This window comes from Cucurbita maxima, unplaced genomic scaffold, assembly GCF_002738345.1.
Source record: "Cucurbita maxima cultivar Rimu unplaced genomic scaffold, Cmax_1.0 Cma_Scf00008, whole genome shotgun sequence".
Lineage (NCBI taxonomy): Eukaryota > Viridiplantae > Streptophyta > Magnoliopsida > Cucurbitales > Cucurbitaceae > Cucurbita > Cucurbita maxima.
Genome location: NW_019272024.1, coordinates 727432 through 748579, shown reverse-complemented (window position 1 = coordinate 748579; position 21148 = coordinate 727432). Strand labels below are relative to the sequence as shown.

At 40.5% G+C, this 21148-nt stretch overlaps 5 protein-coding genes and 2 pseudogenes across 5 annotated transcripts in view; 6 read left to right on the top strand and 1 right to left on the bottom strand.

Moving 5' to 3' along the window:
* The window catches only part of LOC111482747 (embryo-specific protein ATS3B-like), a 1959-nt gene extending 984 nt beyond the window's left edge, over positions 1–975 (top strand). Inside the window, exon 3 of the mRNA XM_023128677.1 lies at positions 427–975. Coding sequence (XP_022984445.1) covers positions 427–789 — 363 coding nt within the window. The 3' untranslated portion in view covers positions 790–975. The remainder of the gene's footprint in view (positions 1–426) is intronic.
* A 245-nt stretch (positions 976–1220) lies between these two features.
* On the top strand, positions 1221–2794 carry LOC111482748 (embryo-specific protein ATS3B-like). Its single transcript, XM_023128678.1, has 3 exons — positions 1221–1410; positions 1534–1641; positions 2193–2794. The coding sequence occupies exons 1-3, from the start codon at positions 1300–1302 to the stop codon at positions 2514–2516; spliced, it is 543 nt and encodes a 180-aa protein (XP_022984446.1). The 5' UTR covers positions 1221–1299; the 3' UTR covers positions 2517–2794.
* A 581-nt stretch (positions 2795–3375) lies between these two features.
* LOC111483188 lies at positions 3376–5194 on the top strand (annotated as a pseudogene).
* A 1461-nt stretch (positions 5195–6655) lies between these two features.
* Positions 6656–9474, top strand: LOC111482733 (subtilisin-like protease SBT1.3). Its single transcript, XM_023128663.1, has one exon. It carries the CDS (start codon positions 6930–6932, stop codon positions 9246–9248), a length of 2319 nt encoding a protein of 772 aa, XP_022984431.1. The 5' UTR covers positions 6656–6929; the 3' UTR covers positions 9249–9474.
* Positions 9475–10809: 1335 nt separating this feature from the next.
* Positions 10810–16398, top strand: LOC111482744 (annotated as a pseudogene).
* A 1147-nt stretch (positions 16399–17545) lies between these two features.
* LOC111482734 (receptor-like serine/threonine-protein kinase At4g25390) overlaps positions 17546–21148 on the top strand; it is a 6331-nt gene continuing 2728 nt past the window's right edge. The window contains exon 1 of the mRNA XM_023128664.1: positions 17546–19885. Coding sequence (XP_022984432.1) covers positions 17735–19666 — 1932 coding nt within the window. The 5' untranslated portion in view covers positions 17546–17734 and the 3' untranslated portion in view covers positions 19667–19885. The remainder of the gene's footprint in view (positions 19886–21148) is intronic.
* On the bottom strand, positions 19839–21130 carry LOC111482742 (uncharacterized mitochondrial protein AtMg00810-like). The gene is made up of 2 exons (XM_023128674.1): positions 20400–21130; positions 19839–20329 (listed from the first exon to the last, which is right to left on the bottom strand). Exons 1-2 carry the CDS (start codon positions 21058–21060, stop codon positions 20211–20213), a joined length of 780 nt encoding a protein of 259 aa, XP_022984442.1. The 5' UTR covers positions 21061–21130; the 3' UTR covers positions 19839–20210.

Here is a 21148-nt window from a genome sequence, read left to right as displayed (position 1 = left end):
AAAAAAAAAAAAAAAAAAAAAACAAATAAACTAGAATTAGAAGCTTACAATCTGTGATTCTATTGAAAGGATACATAGTTGGTTCACTTAAACTGGAATTAGAAGCTTATAATCAGTTTTCAAATATGTTTATCATTACAGATTTGAAACCAAAAACAAGAAATTGTTGGTAGAATAACAGGTAGTAGCACTGTTAGTTTCTTAACTTTCAAATGCTTTATTAGTTCCTCATCTTTAAAAGTTTGTGTTAGTCTCTACAGTTTACATACATTCATAAGCTTGATATATAATCAGTTACACAGTGACTTTAAACACTTGGAAATGTGATATTCAATTGAGAGATGAACAAAGCATGTGGGTATGGTAAGACTTCATTAAATAATGTTTAAAAGGATGAGGATGGCTGATTTAGAAGTTGGAAAGCAGATATATGAGCCAAAGCTGGAAGTTGAAAGCAGCAAAGCACTTGCAAAATGCAGCAAAGACATTTTTGAACTGACAGGGCCATGCACAGACCAGATATGTTTCTTTTACCTTTACAAGAAGGGGTCCGACGATTGGATTCCAGAGACTGTAGAAATCTCCAGCCCTGATATTGACACTGTTAAATACAAATACAACTCCTCAATCCCAGAGGACACATGGTATGGCTTTGACGACTGCCAATACTTCACATCGCCACCGCCACCGCCACCATCTCCGCCAGCCCCCTCCACAGCCGGCCATCAGCGGAGGTTGAAGTGGCTTGCTTATGTGATCCCTGTGCTTCTTAGCAGCGCTGTGCTATGAGTGTGATTCTGCATCTTGGCCATGGGCGTGGTTGTATTTTTGATCCACCGCTGTGCCTGTATTTGCTTTGTGTTTTTTGAATCTCTTGATGATCACATCAAGGTCAAAGGAATGTAGTTCATCTTTGATATGCAGAATGGGATTTGATGGAGGAATATCTGTTATGATTGATACCTTTTTCTTTCTCGGCTTTGAGAGTAGAATATTAATTTTTGTTTAAATATTTGCTTATGCAGAGATATATGGAACATACTAAATTGTTTTTTTTTTTTTTCTTAGTTTGAGAGACCCATTTGAAAGTTGAAAACATTCAAACCATTGAATTTATAACTATCCCAAAATAAGAAAAAAAGAAAAAAAGAAAAAAAGAAAAGAAAAGAAAAATTGAGTACCTTTCAATAGTTGAAATAAATATGGGTGGCGTAGAATTTATGTCTCTGTGTTCTTCCGTATTCTTTTTCTTCTTCAAAAGCTCCGCAACGCTAAAGCCAAACACACAAACAAGGAGAAATGAAACGGGTTCTCTGTTTTCTGCTCACCTCCGCCTTTCTTTTGGCTCTCTTGGAAGCCACGGAATTGCTGCCCGAATCCGCTGAATCCTTCAATTTAACCTATATTCAGGTATCAGCATTCCGTGTCGGTTTTTTTTTTTTTTTTCCATTTATGCTGATTTCCAGTCTTGTATCTTACAACCATTTCGTGTTTCTCTTCTTCTTTCTTGTTTGGGGATTTCTGATGTTGAAGCAACTCGGGAGTTGTTCTTATTCGGTCGTTATATCAACTAGCTGTTCTTCGCCTACATACACAAGGGATCAGATCAGCGTTTCTTTCGGCGATGCTTATGGCAACCAGGTTTTCTTCGTTTAAATCTTCAATTTTTCCATTCATTTTATCAGAATACAAAGCCCTGGGTTTCTCGATCGTTCGTGATCGAACTAATTTCAGTTATTCGAAATGGTCGATGAACGAAATCGTAGTTGAATTTTGCATCTGAGTTTGGGAATAATTTTACATTTGGCGAGGGATATAAAAACATATTAATATCGTTAGGTTAAAGTAATTGATTGGTCATCCTTTATCTTTCGATGCAAAATGAAAGAGAAATCGAGTTGGGTTTGTATTTCTCGATTATGATGAGATGATAGCCTGTTGATTTATATGTTTCAGAACTTCAAATCAGATATTTATTTATTTGTTCTTAATATCTTAGAAAGATCCATAGTCATTAGCAAGTTGAGCAATATCGTGTAGCCTACTTAAACGTCTACAACTTCCTAAAACATTTTTAAAGAGCGTCATGCCATCGTTCGATCATTCAAAAACAATAAAAATCGTCTTTACTTTCAGATTAATTTTGGAATTTGACATGTTACAATTAATGATTGAAGAAACTTGTGTACCAGATTTATGTGCCTAGGATTGATGATCCATCCAGAAGGATATTTGAAAGATGTTCCTCTGATACATTTAGCGTAAGTGGACCTTGTGCTTACCAATTATGCTATGTCTATCTTTATCGCTCTGGACCGGATGCCTGGATCCCAACAACGGTGAAAATCTCTGGTCCTAATTCTCGACCTGTCACGTTTAACTACAACACTGCCATACCGAACGACGTATGGTTCGGGTTTAACTTGTGTGGTCATGCTTCATCTTCAAACCGTATTTCAAGTTGCATATGGTTCTTATACGTTAGTTTCGTGTCTATTCTTCTGCTTTTTTTGTAATTTTAATGTATGTCAAAATGCTATTCATGTTCTTTTCTTGTGAAGAACACATTTTGATGTAGCACTCTTGTAGCATAGAGAACATGAGTATCTCACTATAAAGCAGCATCAGGAGTGTACTTATGTATATTTAGTGATTATACACAGGCAGAGGCAATTCTTGGTGATTGAGCCTCTCGACTTGGGATAAGCTTTTCGATGTCTTGTTATGGAACTCAGAAACAGAGGATTTTTCTGTTTTTATTTACCTTTTAGATGTGTTGGCCTTTGATTCATGTGAGATTCTCCTATTGTTAGCTTTATCCTATAAATATCTGTTTTTATCAACCATTAAGCTGGGTAATAGCCCCAGTCTCTGATGTATTGGAGGTTGGGGGACTGGATTTGTTCTTGTAAGCGCTAATTACTATCATTATTATTATTTGATCATAAACGATGATGCCCGATCATAATCAAAATATTTGTAAGTAAAGCAAAAAAATTTCATTTCATATCATTTTCTTTTTGTAACAATTTTATCCTCATCCGTGTATTATCCCGATATCTAATTTATTTTATATACTAGTTGTATATGAATAATATATATACTAATATTCTTTCAAAATTCATTTGAGGTATAAGGTTGATGTACCCATATTACTATATAATGAATCTAAAATTTTATATTAGATGACCTTCAAATTTGTGCGGTAAGGAAATTTGACATAAGTTTTTATAACATTTGAATCATCAAAAAAGAAAACAGAAAAAAGAAGAAATTCTTGGGGAGCAAGGAAATTGGTGGAAGATTCTGGACCTGAAACTGTTCCATTCGGCTTGGAATTTGGGTCTATCCGATATTAAGATGATGAGTCTGCCGATGCCCCAGCCCCCGCCAAGCTGTCAATGCATCGGCTCTCCATGGCCGCCACGGTACGCATCTTAACTTCCACACAAATCCGGATCAACCCATTTCACTTCCTGCCTTGTTGCTTCTTCCAACTTCTTTTCTCCCCTTTTGATTCTACTTTCCCCTTCTCGGAAACTTTTATACATATATTCATGAGTGAATTAGTTTCTGATTGATTCTCATCTATTGGATTACACATATGTTTTGCTCTAGAGATATGAGTTGCTATATAGAAAATCCAAGTCTGCATTTGATGCATTTCGGAACTTGTCTTCAAAGATTTTTCCCGAGTTAATTCGAGATTCTAAGTCAAGAATTTCCCACGGTGGGTATTCGTTTACGGCTTGAAGACCGTCCAATTCTTATGGGTTTCAATCGTCTTCTCCAATTATACAAAGATTTGGAAGACAAGTTCGAGAGAATAGGAGGCTATACAATCCCTTCTTCGGTGATTCCAAGAGATTTTACTATGTCGATCACTACCGTGTCCAGCATTTTAAGCCCAGAGGACCTCGGCGATGGTTTCAGGATCCAAGAACCGTATTGGTTGTTGTGTTTGCGGGTTCTGGGGTTTTTATCACCGGTATTATGGGAATTTAGAAACCATACCTTATACAAAACGAAGGCACTTTGTACTCTTGTCTAGAGCTATGGAGAGGAGCCTCGGGGAGTCGCAATTTGAGCAAATGAAGGCAGCTTTCAAGGGTAAAATATTGCCTGCTGTACACCCAGTAAGTGTTAAGAGTAAGATTGATAGCTAAGGATATAACTGAGGCATTACAAAGAGGGTTGAAGCAAGAGAATGTTTGGAGTGATTTAGGGTATGCATCAGAGGCTGTGATTGGAGCCCCTGAAGGGAGTGGCAATGAGACATTGATGGCGCTTAGGGACTCTGGGGCTGGGAAGATGGAAGGTAAATGGTACCGTGAAGACGAGATTCTTGATGACAAATGGGTCGAACGCAGTAGAAAGAAGGGTCAGAAACAGGGGTCCCAAGCAGATAGCTCGCATTTGGATGGATTGAAATGGGAGGTTTTGGTGGTGAATGAGGCAGTTGTTAATGCATTTTGCTTGCCTGGTGGGAAGATCGTTGTTTTCACGGGCTTGCTCGAGCACTTCAGAAATGATGTAGAAATCGCAACAATTATTGGTCATGAGGTATATTATAAAGATTTGTTCTTCAGCTTACAACCTTTCACTTAGCTCAGCCTTAAGGTGTTGTTTTTATTAATTAGGTTGGGCATGCTGTGGCTCGACATGCTGCAGAGGGTATCACAAAGAATCTCTGGTTTGCCGTTTTGCAACTTATCCTTTATCAATTCGTGATGCCTGATATTGTGAACACTATGTCAACGCTTTTCTTGAGGCTTCCTTTCTCTAGAAGGTAAGAGAAGAGCTATATGGTATGGGTAATTTGTTGAACGAAGATATAAAGGGGTAGTGTAATTCATTTTTATGGGTTCAGGATGGAAATGGAAGCGGATTACATTGGTCTGCTGGATACGACCCGAGGGTTGCACCCACTGTGTATGAGAGGTTGGGTAAGGTGACTGGGGATTCCGCGCTGAGGGACTATCAATCTACTCATCCATCGGGAAAGAAGAGAGCTCAGTTGCTAGCTGAAGCTAAGGTGACTGGGGTTGAAGGCTTCCTATAAGACACACAAAGCTGCCCATGCCATGGGAACTTAAAGAGAAAAGCCTCCCTCCTGAATTTAAGGTATGGTTTTGATATGTTACTCACCCTTGAATTTGTCGCGTTCATTGAGCTTTCTCCTCTATAGCTTCCACATTACCTTCCCCTGTTTCACATCCATGAACAAGTTAACAAACAAGAATGGAGTCCCATTTCCATATCTTCCCTCCTACGTTCTTGGACAAAACACAGACTGTTTATCCAAATTTTAGGCCTAATTCAACAATCCACGGGCCCCATTAATGACCCTTCTCGGTTCTTTAATCTTGCCGGTGTCGGAGAAACTATGGCACGTCGTTTCGAGGGTATGAAAGCGATTCGTGGGCAAATCGCAAGAAATTTACGTACCCAATTTCAAGAGCGTGATTGAGCATTTAAGGTTTGCCGTTATCGGGGGGGTCCAGTAGTAAAGGCGATCGGAAGAGTGTTGAAGCTCAATGAAAAGGACGTGGAAGCGGCATTGATGACTCTGCATAGATTTGGGAACCACTCGTCTTCTTCGTTGTGGTATGAACTTATCGTATTTGGAAGCTAAACCCAAAGAAATAGAGATATCATCGATCACCATGCCAAAAAAAAACGTGGTTATGAGCTTGAATCTTGACTTTTAAGGTTAAAAACTAGTGTTTTACAAGTTACAAAAAGGATTGTACGTCATTTTGATTTTTGATCAAATGTTGTTGACGAAGAAGTTAAATTTCATAATTTCCAAAAGGAAAAATTTATTAGCGAATGATTGATTAGTGGACAAAAGGAATTATTATCTTCGAAAAAATTTACCTCAAAAGAAACCATACAAAGAAAGAAGATTAATTGAGGCGGTTGGATTGAATGGATCCAACGGTGGAACATGAACCGTACATGAATCCTGTGAAAAAAAGGGTTCCATTTGATGATGTACAAACAACCTTCATCTTCACAACCACCACGGGCGGCGGCGGCCCACCACCAGTCACGGAGGAGCTAAGCCTCCCGTGCCTAATACAGTAAGGTCTCAACTGTGACCTACTTGCTTTTGTAGAGCATGTGTACATTGCCAAGGGGTTTGTGTGTTAGGTTACTAAGTTTTCTAAAGGGAATGATCTTCTGTTTACAAGTAAGGAATATATCTACGAGGCCTTTTGTTTGTAGAGACTAAAAGGAAAGCATGAGAGCTTATACTCAAAAAGTGGATAACATCATAATATACCATTGTGAAGGTCTATAATTCCTAAAATCAACCTGTGGTAGCAAGTGAAAGCATATTCGGATGATTGTCGAAAAGACTTTTGAAGCAAGTACATATGTTAGGAGTGAGTGATGACAAAATATGTTGAAAATAACTTGTGTTGTCGTATTGTAGTAGATTGCGGGAGAGTGAGGAGCGTGGACAAAATATGTTGAAAGCACCCATGTCATGTCTTCGATTCCAATCCAATTTTCGATCTCTTTGGTACATTTAGCATTAAATTCTACGACTTTTCAAAACAAATCATGTATATATTACAGTAGACATAGAAGATGAGATGGTGGGGTTTGAAGGTTAAAGTTTTAAACTTCATGAAAAAGGGAAATGAGTAAAATTGTATGAACTACAAAGATATTTTTCCAGGAAGGGTAGATGTTGATAATATTAATGGGATGGCAATAAAAACAGGGGACCATAATACATAACCAAATTAACTACTCACCACCAGTACTGATCTCCTCTCCTAACCCTCTTCAATTTTGGCATTCATGGAACAACCACTCTCCTTTATTACACACTCCCCTTCAGTATCGAAGCTCCCCCATTCCCTCTTCATTTCTCTCGCAAACAGGAGAGCACACTCCTTTCCTCTGCTTCCCAAATGGCTCATACTCCTCTGAAATGGCTGTGTTTGCTGCTGGTTTTTGACTGTTCGCTTCTTTCAAGCGCTCAGTTTCTGAAAACTTATGTTGTTCAAATGGATAGGTCTGCAATGCCGGACTCATTTTCGGATCATCTTCAGTGGTACTCCACAGTGCTTACCAGTGTGGTCGTTAATCCTGAGAGAGAAGGCAATGGGGGAGGTGAACAGAGGATCATTTACAGTTACCAGAATGTTTTCCATGGAGTTGCAGCTCGATTGAGTGAAGAAGAGGCAGAGCGGCTCGAGGAAGAAGATGGGGTCTTGGCCATTTTTCCAGAGACAAAGTACGATCTTCACACCACCAGAAGCCCCAGATTTCTTGGGCTTGAACCAGCTGACAGCAACAGCGCCTGGTCTCAGCAAATTGCAGACCATGACGTCATTGTTGGAGTTTTGGACACTGGGATTTGGCCGGAGAGTGAGAGCTTCAACGATGCCGGGATGTCGCCGGTGCCGGCGCATTGGAAAGGGGAATGCGAAACAGGGCGAGACTTCACGAAACAGAATTGTAACAGAAAGATCGTTGGAGCTAGAATGTTCTACCATGGGTATGAAGCTGCAACTGGGAAATTTAACGAAAAGTTGGAGTATAAATCTCCAAGGGATCAAGATGGGCATGGAACTCACACGGCAGCCACCGTCGCCGGCTCTCCGACAGCCAGCGCGAACCTCCTCGGTTATGCGTATGGGACGGCCAGAGGAATGGCGCCCGGTGCTAGAATAGCGGCTTACAAAGTCTGTTGGGCCGGCGGCTGCTTTAGCTCCGACATTTTGTCGGCTGTCGACAGAGCTGTGGCCGATGGAGTAAATGTTCTGTCCATCTCTTTGGGAGGTGGGGTCTCTTCTTACTATCGCGATAGCCTCTCCGTTGCAGCATTTGGGGCAATGGAGATGGGCGTGTTTGTGTCCTGTTCGGCCGGAAATGCAGGGCCGGACCCTGTCAGTCTCACAAACGTATCGCCATGGATAACCACTGTCGGCGCCAGCACAATGGACAGAGATTTCCCGGCCATTGTCAAGCTCGGCAATGGCAGAACAGTCACCGGCGTTTCACTTTACAAAGGAAGAATCACAATTCCAGAAAACAAACAATTCCCAGTTGTATACATGGGGAGTAACTCGAGCAACCCGGATCCGAGCTCGCTATGTTTAGAAGGAACATTAGATCCCCATTTCGTGGCCGGAAAAATCGTGATATGCGATCGTGGAATTAGCCCACGGGTCCAGAAGGGTGTGGTGGTGAAGAATGCAGGTGGGGTTGGGATGATTCTGGCGAACACGGCGGCGAATGGGGAAGAACTTGTTGCCGATTGCCATTTGGTACCTGCCGTCGCCGTCGGTGAAAGAGAAGGTAAAGCAATTAAGGTGTACGCATTGACGAATCGAAAAGCGACGGCGAGTTTAGGATTTTTAGGGACAAAATTGGGGGTAAGACCGTCGCCGGTGGTGGCGGCGTTTTCATCCAGAGGACCAAATTTCCTCACACTTGAGATCCTCAAGCCCGATCTGGTGGCCCCTGGCGTTAACATCCTCGCCGCTTGGACAGGAAAAACAGGGCCGTCGAGTTTGACGACGGATACAAGAAGGGTTAAATTCAACATTCTGTCAGGAACCTCAATGTCTTGCCCACACGTCAGTGGCGTAGCAGCTCTGATCAAATCAAAGCATCCCGATTGGAGCCCGTCGGCAATCAAATCGGCACTGATGACCACCGCTTACGTCCACGACAACACCTATAAGCCTCTCAAAGACTCCTCCGGCACATCGCCGTCGAGTCCGTACGACCACGGTGCCGGCCACATAAACCCAAGAAAAGCCCTAGATCCTGGCTTGGTTTACGAAATTCAGCCGCAAGATTACTTCGAATTCCTCTGTACGCAGGATTTAACCCCTTCACAGCTCAAAGTATTCTCCAAATATTCAAACAGATCTTGTCATCACCTTCTCCCCAACCCTGGAGACTTAAATTATCCAGCCATCTCTGCCGTTTTCCCTGAAAAAGCCTCCGTCACTTCCTTGACCCTTCACAGAACCGTCACCAACGTCGGCCCTGCAACCTCCAGTTACCATGCCGTGGCGACTCCGTTCAACGGCGCCGCCGTGAAAGTTGAGCCGGAGAGTCTGAACTTCACAAGGAGATATCAGAAGCTTTCATACAAAATCACTTTCCTGACGAAGAAGAGACAGAGTATGCCGGAATTTGGAGGGCTAATCTGGAAGGACGGAACTCATAGTGTGAGAAGTCCGATTGTGATCACTTGGTTGTCGTTTGTTTGAATTTATCTGATATTTTATCAATCGTTAAAGTTCTTCCGTTTGTTAGAATCATCATAATTGCAGGCAGTCAAAAAGGGGGGCCTTCAATTTTCTGATTCTCCATCAAAGTTCATAGCTTTTGCCATTGAATTTGCTACCAAAATTGCTCATTTGCAGAACAGGAATACTGTTAAAGCAAATAACTATTAATATCAATGTATTACAGAGAAAAAAAAATTAATATCAATGTCTCAAGTTTCTTAAGAACTTCCATTTAACTTGTGTGTTTAATTTTAAAATGGCAGATCGGGCAGTGGGTTTAGGGTTTGAACGGAAAGGAAAAAACGGAGCTCTTCGGAGTTGGAACAGTCACTTTCGCCGTCACCGTCACCGTCACCGTCACGTCCCCAAATACCAATACCGCCTCTTTAACTGGCCCTCTACTTTAACGCCACGTGTCAATAGTCCCTTTCGTCTCCAAGTTCCATAAATATATAATATGCTAGCATCAACCATTCTATATGATCAATATATATATTCTTTATTGAGAACTAAAAATTATATTTACATTTAGCTCAAGAATTTAAATTATGTAATACAATATTTAGTTTCCGTACTATCTATTTTGGTTGGTTTGCTTATTTAATATTATCATATTTCTATACGTCATACATGATGAGTAGGCAAATCTTTGTCTATTTAACAGTTAAATCTCATCTTTAAACATTTAATTTATTTTTATTTACGTTCAATAAATTAAGTTTTATAGACTAATATATACAAAAAATTAATTTAATGTTTAATAGATATATTAATTAATTTTAAAATTTAATATATTATAGAGTATTAAATATAGAATTAGAAATGGAAGATTTAGTAAATATTTTTAAATGCGGGATCGAATAAATACAAAATTTAAATAAACGAGAAATTTTGTTACATTCCATAAAGTTAGAAGAATCAAACTCTTCTTGGGTCAAGGCAGACGGCTGTAAGCCAACAACTGCCATCGCTAACTCCGTTCCCGTCAGATAGCTTTCTGATGTGTCAACGTTGAACCAGACACGTCACTATGTGTGTGCTGGTGAGCTCAGATTGCGCCACGTATGCTCCCGTCGAAAAATAAATTACAAGAGAAATAAAAATAAAAATCCTAAAAAAGAAATATTTTCGGAGAAAAAGCATAGTCGAGGTGGGACCCGAGTTCTGTCGTTTCTGACAAGCCTGGTGTGGAAGTTTCTGATTGATCCACTTGTATCGACCTCGCAAGATGGGCCTACACATTCCGAAACTTTTGACACGTGTCCTCGAGGAATAATTCTCTCGACACGAGAAATTGACTGGAAAGAGAGGAATTAGGGAAAGGGGATCGTCATGGGTACCACGTGTCTTCACAGCATGAAATGGAGTTCGGATGTAGACAGGTGGGGCAGGCTCTATAGCTGCCCGTATAATTAGAATTGCCCGAGAGGCTCTCTTTTTTCCTTATCGACGAAGAACAGGGTCGGGAAGGGAAAAATTCCCATAAGAGGAAAACAGCGACACGTTTACTTCTAAGCGAAATTCCGCGCCGCACCGCATTTCTTTACTTCGTTTAATGACCTCAGTCAGAGATATTCGACGGCGAGTTCCTGCTTCGGACAATTCCGATGATGGAGGTTTACTGTAGAATGCCAAGCGAAGATGATGGTGATTCGCCGGCCAAATGCCGAGAGTGCGGTGCCGTAGAATAGAGATGCGACGATTAGAAACAGTACCGTCGAAGAAACGTGTTCGGAAGACGGACAGCGACGGTTCTCCGGAGATTTCATCTTCTTCGTCATCGGGGGAGGACGTGAAGACTGTAGAAGCTTCACCGTCGGTACCTCAGCCTGTGTTCGGGATGATGTCGGTGTCCGGAAGGTCACGTGAGATGGAGGATGCAGTATCGACGAGCTTATGCCTTCTAGGTCCAGGAAATTTCCGGCGGCGACCGGTGCATTTCTTCGCCGTCTATGATGGACACGGAGGCCCTCACGTAAAGCCCTAATAGAGAAGCTCAAATTTTATTTTTCCAGAAAATAGGAAAAAAATGGACGTGGAAAATACCATTGAGCTCATGCTGCATCATTGTATCTAAAAGCAGAAAGTGGGGTTATTATTGTCATTGTACTGGTCTAATTTGTTTTGTTCTATGGATGGATACAGGTGGCAGCGCTATGTAGGGAGAAGATGCACGTGTTAGTACAGGAGGAATTGGCGCGCGCGGTGAGTGGCGGCGGAGGAAGCAGTGCGGCGGAGGAGGCTAAGGTGGAGGAGGAGGCGACTTGGAAAAGAGTGATGCGGAGGAGCTTTGAGAGAATGGACGAAATGGCACTCAGTACTTGTGCCTGTGGAAGCGTCGGAGGCCAGTGTAGGTGCCATCCAATGGAGGTGGCTCTTGGCGGCTCCACAGCCGTCGTTGCCGTGCTCACCCCGGATCACATAATGGTCGCCAACTGCGGTGACTCACGCGCCGTCCTCTGCCGAGGAGGAAGGGCCATTCCGCTTTCCAATGATCACAAGGTTTTCTCTCTTAGTCTCCCTCCCTCCCGAAACTATACTGTATGAACTGCTATCCCGACACGTGCAATGCAATCAGTTTTTGATGAGCTGATAACACATTTATCTTAAGAGAAGTGCATTTTAGATGGATAGTGTGTTCCACTATTTTATTCTGTTCCTTGTTCCAAAAATAGTGTTGGTCTATTTAATTTCACTGCTTTGTTGCACGGCATCTTATACAGTCAGTAGGCGTTCATGATGAACACAATACTCTCACAATTTTCTTAACTTTCCCCAGCCTGATAGAAATGATGAACTAGCAAGAATCGAAGCCGCTGGAGGACGGGTGATTTTCATAAATGGAGCTCGGGTTGAAGGAATCCTGGCAACGTCCCGTGCAATAGGTAATAACTACATCTCCCATGGCATTATCTGCTTTCGTGAAGTTGCTTAAACATTCGATGTGTTTTGATTCCACTGTATGATTATTGCATATGGGTCATCTGAAGAAATCTGATTTTGTTTCTTCTTCTGACTCCCCATCTCCTCTTGGAGCGTTAATGTGATGCTTGATGAAGCCATGTGATACTTCTGAAATTGGGTACATGACAACATTAAATTGCATGGCATAAATGTGAATCATATGTTTTGTGAATGATTTTGCTGCATTTTTTCATCTACCGTTTGTTGGCATGACTGAATGGCAGTGAATAAAGACAGCAAAATTTCCTAGGATGTTTGTAAGAACTTCTACTTCGAAACTCGGATGGTCTAGATTTAAATATTTTGCCATAAAGGGTCCATCAGTATGGATTCTAATGTCACGCAAACAAGAACAACCTTAATAAAAGTAGGAAATACACTTCTGGTCCGAAGTTTGAGGTAGGTTGTGTTTGAGCCCCTGAGCTCTCGAACCTGACATTTTAGACCTTGAGAATTGGGATAATCTCGCTGTTGTTCCCTTCAATCTACTCACTTTCTAATATACAAGGATGAGCTATTCTTCTTTCAAAATTATTTTGTAGCTTACATGACTTGAACATATTAATTTTTTATTTTCAAGTTGCTCAACGGCAAACAAAAAAAAAACCTCTCTTTTTGAGATGTTTTCTATAAAAATACTATTTTTTTTCTTTTTCTTTTTCTTTATCCCTCATTCCACCATCTCTTTCACCCCATCCATGGTTGCCATCCGCCACCGTTATCTTTTTTTTTTTATTTCTCTTCTTTTTCTCTTTCCCTTTCTCCCCATCTTCCCCCCCCTCCCCTTCCGTTCCATGGATCAAGAGAGAAAAGAAGCAGAGGAAAAGGAATGGTGTCGACGGAGGCCATGGATGGGATCCAAATGTAATCGAACCTTGGGGATAAAAGTGTAAATTTTCGGTAAATGTATGAGTTGAGGGATCTCTTCCTCTTGTGATGAGATAGACCAACAACACAGTAGAGATTATAAAAATCAATTTATTACCGGCTGAATCCTGGAGAATCATGTCATGTTGGCGAGTGTGTTCCTGCTGGGTGCTCACTGCTCACTCACTCCACTTGGTTTTTATCTTATTTTATTTTGATATCAATGGTGTTATCTAACTGTACTCTGCTTTATATTTCCTTTCTGTTATAGAAAGCCTTTTGTTATCTACTTTTATACTTTATTACCTAGTACATACGTATGTTTCTTTGAGTTGCGTGATAATACTTGTTTTTCCCGAAGGAAGGATATGTAAGTGATGTGTTTATAGGCTATGGCTAGATGGAAGAATCACGCAACAATGCTGATGACATTTAATGTTGGCTGGCTGGCCAGTCTGCCTATTCCGGAGTTGGTCAATAAACATGATGCAAATATTAAATAGTTTAAGGTTCCATTACCATTTGGGTTGGTGTTCTGTTCTCCTTTTTTAATGTTTTGGCTTGGCTTCTATTATTTGACTTTTCTTTTGTATACTATTCAATGAAAGATTTTTCTATCATTAAAAAATAATAAAAACAAATATTCGGAACTAGTACGACTGTGGCTTACGTCGTTGACATAACATTTATGGTTATATATACTTGCCATCTTGAGAACTTGGATCTAAGTAGGTTTCCAATATCGTGAATTAGTTTGTTGTTTTTTTCTAAGATATGTTGGGAATTAGGACAGTAGTTTTGATTGATGAACAATGCTAGCAAGCAGCAACATGGATTCAAAAGGCGCCAAATTTCCAAATACAAAGCTTATTCAAGCAATGGGACATTAGTGTTTTTTATCTCATTTCTCTATCTGTATACATATATTGAAACTTATGCGGATTTGTGTTTTGTCTTATATATAAGAAGGAAATGATAGACTGATATGGTACTAGCTTATGATTAGATTCAATTTTAGTTGCGGACTTCACAGCATATATTGATGATACTAAGCTGATATCAGAACTTGTCTAACGTGTCAGATGCGTTAATCTTGACAGACCAGGATTAATAAAACTGGTAGTGTTGAAGCAAAAGGTTTAAGCTATTGGTGGCAGAGGTTAGCAATGGATATACATGGAAGGATTGGGGACAAAATTTGAGAAATTGACAAAATAATGCTCTTTGCAAATTGGTCGTATTGTGAGATGGACAAACCATCATTGTAGCGTGGCTTTTTCACCATATGACGAATGACCATTTTGTAATTTCAACCAAGAGGATTTTTTATTCCTGAAGCTCAAGGTATGAGGTGGGATGTTTGCTGAGGGTTGCTCTCTTCGGATTTATGATGACTGTAATATCAACTTGTGGATATTCGTCAAGGATTAGAGACAAGATGTTGCGAGGTCTCTGTTGGAATTTGAGTAGTTTAGTCCATTGTGATAATTGGTCAAATATTGAAGCTTTTGCAATTAAACGGCTGAAAGGGGATCTAATCATGAGAGTTCTAAACATCTTTCTTACATTTGGAACAATATTGCATGGATATGAAGCTATGTTATTTTATACAAACACTTGAATTATTAGGTGTTCAACTAGTGTTTTAATCTGGCCTGTATATTTTGAAATTAATGAGTGCTCTTTTTAATATTTTTTTACTATCTCACTCATGATACATGAAAGGCCAGGTTGAGAAATTGACCTCTTTTGCTGAGACTTACCCAAATTTGGCCATTTTAGTCCAAATATCAATGAGGGGTTTTATAGGTTTGATACCAGGCCGAGAAATACCATCATCGACTTGAGGTCCTGAACCATGTTAGAACTACTAATTTGTAAGCTCAAGCTAGTTTACAGAGCTAACCTGTCTGGAGAGTTTTTGGTCGGCTTACTGAGAGTGGTTGACAAGGTAAAGCTATTCGAAATACTATTATGAATTCCAAGTTTCACATCGGCAGGAATCCAATTAGTGCAATAGAGTTGATAAACCTTTAGGAACTTTGGCAACTTATTAAGAAGGCTGTAACTCACATCTGCGTTGACTGTGCTATGGAAACTCTAAAGTGATATTATCATTCATTTCTTGCCTGATTACTCTTCTGTAGTTGCTTTGGTTTAGTCTATTATATCATCCTCTTCGAAGAAACATGTAAGAGCTGTGAAGTTTCATATTTCTTCTGTATCGGATTACTACTCATGTTACCTCTTGATCTAAGAAAAAGATTTACAGAAGTGGTTAGTAATCCTATGAGTTAATGCAGGTATGGAAGTGCAGCTACTGAGGTTGACTTTGTATTTATGTTCCGAGGGTTGAATGTAGGAGGTATTTTCGACGTTTAAGTAATTGATTTCTGTGTATGTGTTCAGTTATCTGATCAATTGATCGTGTTAGAGATTGAATGAACATAATTCTCTTTTTTCTTTCCTTCAGTTCAAATACTGTCAGGATGAACTTCAAGTTTTATCAGATTTCCGTTTATCTATGTCAAGTTCATTCTATAAATGACCATTTTTGCAACACTAGTGATAATTCTAGTCCCTTATATGGAACCTCTCTGCTTTGAACAGGTGACAAATATCTCAAGTCAGTTGTAATATCAGAGCCTGAAATTACTTTCACCAGAAGAGAATCAGATGACGAATGTTTAATACTTGCAAGTGATGGTTTGTGGGATGTTCTTTCAAGTGAGTTGGCTTGTGAGGTAACTCGAGAATGTCTCCAAGAAAGAACGGCCGCCGCTGTTGCTGCTACTACTACGATAGACCTCAACGCCGAGCCTCAAATTGAAGAAGGGGCTGGAACTTCATATCCTTCTCGAAGTTCACTGGCTGCTGCACTGCTTACTCGTCTTGCTTTGGGGCGGAGAAGCATGGACAACATCAGTGTTATAGTTATTTATCTAAAGAGGAGCTGAGCAGAAAAATTGAAGTGGTAAATGTTTAACATGTGTATGGACGTTGTACAGCCCTTCTCTAAATTGGAAACGGAATTTGGAGTTTGATCCATTAAAACAGCTCCTCGTAGTTTGGAACTTATTTCTCTACTTTGTAGATGTGCGATTGAATTCATTAGTTGAAAGGTGTGTTCTAGAGTCTTATTGGTCGATGTTTTGCTACTTTATGTGATCATGAAGCACAAAAGAAGTGATGATTGGAAGAATTGAGCCATGGAATCCAAAATTTTTGTGGCCACATGATTGGCATCTGCATATTGTAAAGAATGTTGTTTTCGAAGTAGCAGGAGCAGCTTCAGCTACTTCTAAAAGCGAGTCTTTGTCGGTGATTTACAGGAAGGGTTAAGTGATTCAAACCATTTCAAAACACAGTCTTGTCTTAAGAACCAATGGAATGTGACAGAAAATTCTTGGTTCTTGCTATATGCAGGAAGGTGTAGCCTGGAGAAGCTGAAGATCTGTGTTGGATTACTCGACTTGGAGGCCTAATTAGTTGTGTTATTCAACAAAGAGAAAAGTGTGCTAAAAATTTTCGTAAGGAGAATTATTGAAGGGTTGATCCAGAGCCGAGAGAGAAAGAGCGTAGAGTATGGTCCCACAGCTTTGTTTTCATCCAATGAATGGTCTTTTGATCTGAAAGCCTCTAATTTGTCTGATACGATCAATTCATGCTTCCTTTCACACTCTAGAGGAGAGAGATGCGCACGTGAGATTGATGGGTCATGGCACGTGACACCTATAACCCCTCCCTTGGCTTTATCTCAATCTCCATCGGATCACCAACTAGATTGCGGGTAAATTTCCAACCTACCCATCCTTTTATGTTCTATAGATTATTGAATTCTTACAAACTCGAACCGTGGTAGATGAACATCTCGAACCGTGTGATTGCGGGTAAATCTCCATCTAGAGTACTATCACTTTCAAAGGGGTGGTTAGGAGTCTTTTTCCTAATTTTGTTTTACTTGGTTGATTTTTGGTATTATTTTTACTACCATAGTGATTTCTGAAATTTAATAAGCTGGGAGTTGGAGGGCATTTAACGTAATTTTGTATTCAAAACTGTGGAAAAAAGGTGATTAGATTTGAGATGAGGATGAAGAAATGAAGGGTAGCGAGGGAAATTGATGGATTTAAGAATGGGCCCACACCCTTTGAATTGAACAAAACCAAACAAAAGAAAACGACCAAATTCACTTTTCAATATTCAAATTATTTCTCTGACTGTTTCTCAAAGTATTGATCCCTTCGATAATTTATAGTTTTAATTAATATTTAAGCTTATAGATTTGAGTACTTCACATTATTTTCTAAAACATAATAATATTATACGGAAGAAAGAGAGGTGATAATCGGTATCAAACAACGATGCAATGTAGACTTTTTAAAGGTCTTTTCACGTTTTCATGAAATTATGCAAAAGGGAAAATCTAACAACTTCCCATAAATAATAATATCTAAATTAAAAGAAGAAAAAGAAAAAAGGAAAAGAACTCCAACGCTCCTTGCCTTCTTCTTCTTCTTCGTCGTCGTCGTTGAAAATTCTGGATTTATTTCCGTCATGGAGACAACTTTCTGCTGTTAATCTTACTGAAACAGAAAGAACCCAACGAGAATTCTGTCGGATTTCTTCGCAGGATGCCATCTCGGTCTATTTCGCCGTCTCCTTCTCCTTCTTCTGTACATACCCACCACCATGCTCTGTCCACTCATCTTCTTCCCCCAATCGTTGCCGCTTCCACCGCCGCCTTCTCCTTCTTCCTCTTTCTCATTATTCTGTTCCGTAAAGTGACTCGTAAACGTACTGCCCCTGCTGATTCCAAACCCCCGCATCGCTTTTCTTACTCCCTTCTCCGCCGTGCCACTGAATCTTTCTCCCCTTCTCGCCGCCTCGGTCAAGGCGGCTTTGGGTCTGTTTACTATGGTACTCTGCCGCAAACCCATAAGGAAATTGCGGTCAAACTTATGGATTCTGGATCGTTACAAGGCGAAAGGGAATTTCAGAACGAGTTGTTCTTTGCCACCAAGATTGATTCGTCTTACGTCGCTAGTGTTCTTGGGTTTTGCTCTGACCAGAAGCGGCGCAGGATGTTGTTAGTTTATGAGCTTTTGAATAATGGTAATTTGCAAGACGCTTTGTTGCATAGGAAGTGTCCTGAGCTTATGGAGTGGAAGAAACGGTTTTCAATTGCGGTTGATATTGCAAAGGGATTAGAGCATCTTCATGGGTTAGATCCGCCTGTAATTCATGGTGATATCAAGCCTAGTAATGTGCTGTTAGATCATTGCTTCTCGGCAAAAATTGGGGATTTTGGGCTTGCTAGGTTGAAGCTAGAGAATAGTCAATTTGAAGTTGAGGTGAAGGTAAATGCAGTGGAGGAGGAGAAGAAGGAAAGAAAAGAAGAACATGACAGCAACCGTGGTTGTGCAGTTGAAGATTGTGGATCCGTGGCAGAGGAAGCTGAGAGCGTAGCCACCGGCTTTGAGGAATTCAACGTCGTGGGTGTTGATCAGTCACCTGAGAGCTGTTTAAGAATTCCTGTTTCAGAGACTTCACCAGAGACAGTGGATGTCGCCACGACTTCGCCAGAGACTGCTTTGGGGGCTGCAGCGATGGTATACCCCTCAGAAGGGGTTTTTGACAGAGCTAACAGTGTGGAGAAGAAAAGTGGAGATGGTAGCAGTGGGAATGTGAAGGAATATGTTATGGAGTGGATTGGATCAGAGATCAAGGCTGAGAGGCCGAAAAGCGAATGGATTGCAACCTCGTCGGTAAAGAAGTCAGAGAAAAAGAAGAACAAGAAGCGATTAGATTGGTGGATGTCTATGGATGATGAAAAGAGTACCAAGAATCTGAGAAAGGAGAAGAGAAGGCCAGCGAGGGAGTGGTGGAAGGAGGAGTATTGTGAAGAGCTAGCAAAGAAGAGGAAGAAAAAGAAGCCCCAAAAAGAGGGTGACTTCTGGCCAGTGGATGATGAAATGTACAGAGAGAAAAAGAAGAGGAATAGAAGCAAAAACCATGGCAGCCGAGGTAGCATCGATTGGTGGTTAGATGGGCTTAGCGGCGAACTCTGGAGAGCTCGTGGGAACAGCCATGATGATATTCCCAAGAGTGGTGGCATTAGTAGCACTCCAAGTATGAGAGGAACCATGTGCTACATTGCCCCTGAATATGGCGGCGGTGCAGATCTTTCTGAGAAATCCGATGTTTATAGCTATGGAGTTTTATTGTTAGTTGTTATAGCTGGAAGAAGACCCTTACAGGTCACAAATTCACCGTTATCAGAATTCCAGCGGGCCAATCTCTTATCGTGGGCTCGTCATCTCGCTAGAGCTGGAAAGCTGATCGATTTGGTTGATCAGTCAATTCAGTGTTTAGATCGAGATCAAGCTCTTCTTTGTATCAAGGTTGCCCTGATTTGTGTGCAGAAATTTCCTGCTCGCAGACCCTCCATGAAAGAGGTCGTGGGGATGCTAACCGGTGGGTTGGAGGCACCCCAACTACCAGCCGAACTGTCCCCATCGCCTCCATCTCGCTTCCCTGTTAAGTTGCATAGGAAGACTCGATGAAACAAAGCCTTTTCTTGTATATGATGATACTCTGTTTTAGATAATTTATTCATCATCTTTGTAGGTGATTGGTGTGGGAATCTAATCAAATAGAAAAAGAAAGATTGTATGTTTGAGATATGAGTTGTTCGTGATATCTTGTTTCCTTCAGTCTTGGCGTCTTGGCGGTGATGAGAACTCATAAGATATTTGTATATAAACAAGTTAAGGTGGATAGAAATAGTGTTGGTGACAACAGAAAACTGAATTGAGATTGAGAGGAGGAGTGATTTGAATGATGGGGAGGGAGGTCCTTTTATAGGGGATTCCAGAGTGGGTTGAGATTTTCTAGGGTGATTCTGTAGTCGGTTGAGATTTTTGTGGATGAATTTGAATTTGAAACCAATTCAAATTCTATTCTATTATTAGTTATTATTACTTTCAACACCCTCCCTTAAACTGAATTCTGCGAAATCAGTTTAGGACTTCATTTCATCTTCTTGATATACATCTTGGATTCTGCATATCCCCATCTTTCTTCTGAGCTTTTCGAACAATGGTTGTTTCAAGGGCTTTGTGAATAGGTCTGCGATTTGTTCATCACTTCGGCAAAAGTTGAGTTCAATAATGCCTTCTTTACACAAATCACGCAAGAAATGAAATCGAACATCGATGTGCTTGCTCCTTCCATGTAACACAGGATTTTTAGACAACTTAATAGTTGACATATTATCACAATATATAACCGTCGTACTTGGTTGCTTCTGATTAAGAATTTCAAGCATTTTTCTTAACCAAACTGCTTGGCACGAGCATGCTGCTGCTGCCACAAATTCTGCTTCTGTCGTTGAGAGTGTTACAATAGGTTGCTTCTTTGAAGACCAGCAAATAGCTCCTGAACTCATCAAGAAAATACTTCCTGAAGTACTTTTACGATCGTCTATATCACCTGCATAGTCGCTATCTGTATAGCCAACTATCTTCGGATCATCTCCTTTTTTGTAGAATACCCCTAAATCAGAGGTTCCTCTCACATAACGAAGTATCCTTCTTGCTGCATTGAGATGTTTTTCCGTTGGATGCTCCATGTAACGACTTATCATACTAACCGCATACATGATGTCTGGTCTTGTTGAAGTTAGATACATCAAACTTCCCACAATTTGTTTGAAATACCTATTATCAACCTCTCGCCCGTCAATGTCCTTGTGCAACTTTAAACCCAATTCTGATGGAGTTCCAAATGTGCGCTCATCCAATTTAAATCTTTCAAGTAATTCTTGAGCATACTTCTTCTGACAGATAAAGTTACCTGCGGGAGTTTGAGTAACTTCTACTCCAAGAAAATATCTCATCAAGCCAAGATCTGTCATTTCAAATTCCTTCATCATGCTCTTCTTAAAAAATTCAAACATTTCTTCATTATTGCCTGTAAATATTAAATCATCAACGTATAAGCAAATAATGATAATGTTACCTCCCTTTTCAGTTTTCACATACAAC

Excerpts from the sequence above, each read along its gene's own strand:
- LOC111482748 (XM_023128678.1), top strand. The coding sequence starts at position 1,300 with ATGAAACGGGTTCTCTGTTTTCTGCTCACCTCCGCCTTTCTTTTGGCT. Across the intron at positions 1,411-1,533 it reads TCAATTTAACCTATATTCAG|CAACTCGGGAGTTGTTCTTA; the intron begins GTATCAGCATTC and ends CTGATGTTGAAG. Across the intron at positions 1,642-2,192 it reads GCGATGCTTATGGCAACCAG|ATTTATGTGCCTAGGATTGA; the intron begins GTTTTCTTCGTT and ends CTTGTGTACCAG.
- LOC111482733 (XM_023128663.1), top strand. The coding sequence starts at position 6,930 with ATGGCTCATACTCCTCTGAAATGGCTGTGTTTGCTGCTGGTTTTTGAC.
- LOC111482742 (XM_023128674.1), bottom strand. The coding sequence starts at position 21,060 with ATGTTTGAATTTTTTAAGAAGAGCATGATGAAGGAATTTGAAATGACA. Across the intron at positions 20,330-20,399 it reads TCTTAATCAGAAGCAACCAA|GAGCAAGCACATCGATGTTC; the intron begins GTACGACGGTTA and ends GTTACATGGAAG.